The 931-nt window shown below is 38.1% G+C and overlaps 1 protein-coding gene across 6 annotated transcripts in view; it reads left to right on the top strand.

Annotated features, from left to right (window-relative positions):
* The first annotated feature begins 365 nt into the window (after positions 1-365).
* The window catches only part of LOC306869634 (AP-1 complex subunit beta-1), a 36559-nt gene continuing 35993 nt past the window's right edge, over positions 366-931 (top strand). For 2 of the 6 annotated variants that reach the window (XM_079416465.1, XM_079416463.1), the window contains exon 1: positions 413-484. Coding sequence is in view for 2 of the 6 variants with exons in the window: in XM_079416464.1 (XP_079272590.1) it covers positions 705-728 (24 nt within the window). In the remaining 4 variants the exon portion in view is untranslated. Of the gene's footprint in view, positions 729-931 lie in introns of all 6 variants that reach the window. The other 4 variants (XM_079416462.1, XM_079416466.1, XM_079416464.1 and 1 more) reach the window with 4 other exon arrangements.

The following is a 931-nucleotide window of genomic DNA, read 5'->3' as shown; positions in this document are numbered from 1 at the left end:
TGGATGAAATGCTTTAGATTGTGGAATGTGAATTTTGGTGTGAAATGAATATAAACATATGATGCCTACAGTGACCTATTATAATAGTATTTTAATAATATATCTAAAATAATTTAGGGAAGATTCTTGATCAGCTGAAAAATGCATTTGTAAACTTGACATTATGTGAAATGTCAAATATGATGATGATTTTGTTATGATATAGTTATGTGAGGATACAACACTGAATAACCTATAGAAAGTTTTGCTATTTCTAATATAACAAATTAGGTAGGTTATGCTGTAATTTATGCTGACATAACAATAACATAAAATCTCTTTGTATGTTTAAATAAATATTTAGTGCATTCAACAGTGTGTAACAAGAGACGAAAACTTCCCTTAATGAAGGCGGAAGACGGAAGTGTGATTCATATGATGACAAAACACGTAAGGTGGGAGGGACGGAAGAAGGCCGACTTGTACACACTCACTCTTCACTTCGGTAAGGAGCATTTCTCGGTTTAACTGAGGTACGGTGCCTGATTTCCACTTATCTATGGCTTTGTGCGCTGCGTGGTTGGACAGTAATACAGTCCGCTAGATTAAAGGCTTAACTGCGCGCTCCCATAAACCCTGATTAAGAAGGTCATGAAGCTTTAGCCGTTAGCATTCAGCTAGCACACCATCGACTATCAGCGAGCAGGTTCATTCATCCGCCAAAAATGGAGTGGGCAAGTCAGCTTTGTGTGAGTGAAGGTCCAGTTCGCTCTTAGGATTAAAGAAAGACCCGCTGATCATTCTGAATGGAAAATTAGTGTCGGATTCTGGACGTAATAAATGGGTTTTGCTAGTTAGCTCTGTGGGTTTACCTAGTGAGACTGTCACCTGCTGCAGTCACCACGTATATATTTAAGCAGTTGTTGTTAATCGTTTAAGATCAAGCGCTGCA

Source organism: Barbus barbus (assembly GCF_936440315.1).
Source record: "Barbus barbus genome assembly, chromosome: 5".
Classification (NCBI taxonomy): domain Eukaryota; kingdom Metazoa; phylum Chordata; class Actinopteri; order Cypriniformes; family Cyprinidae; genus Barbus; species Barbus barbus.
The sequence above is the reverse complement of the archived record's forward strand: the minus strand, read 5'-3'. Positions and strand labels throughout refer to the sequence as shown.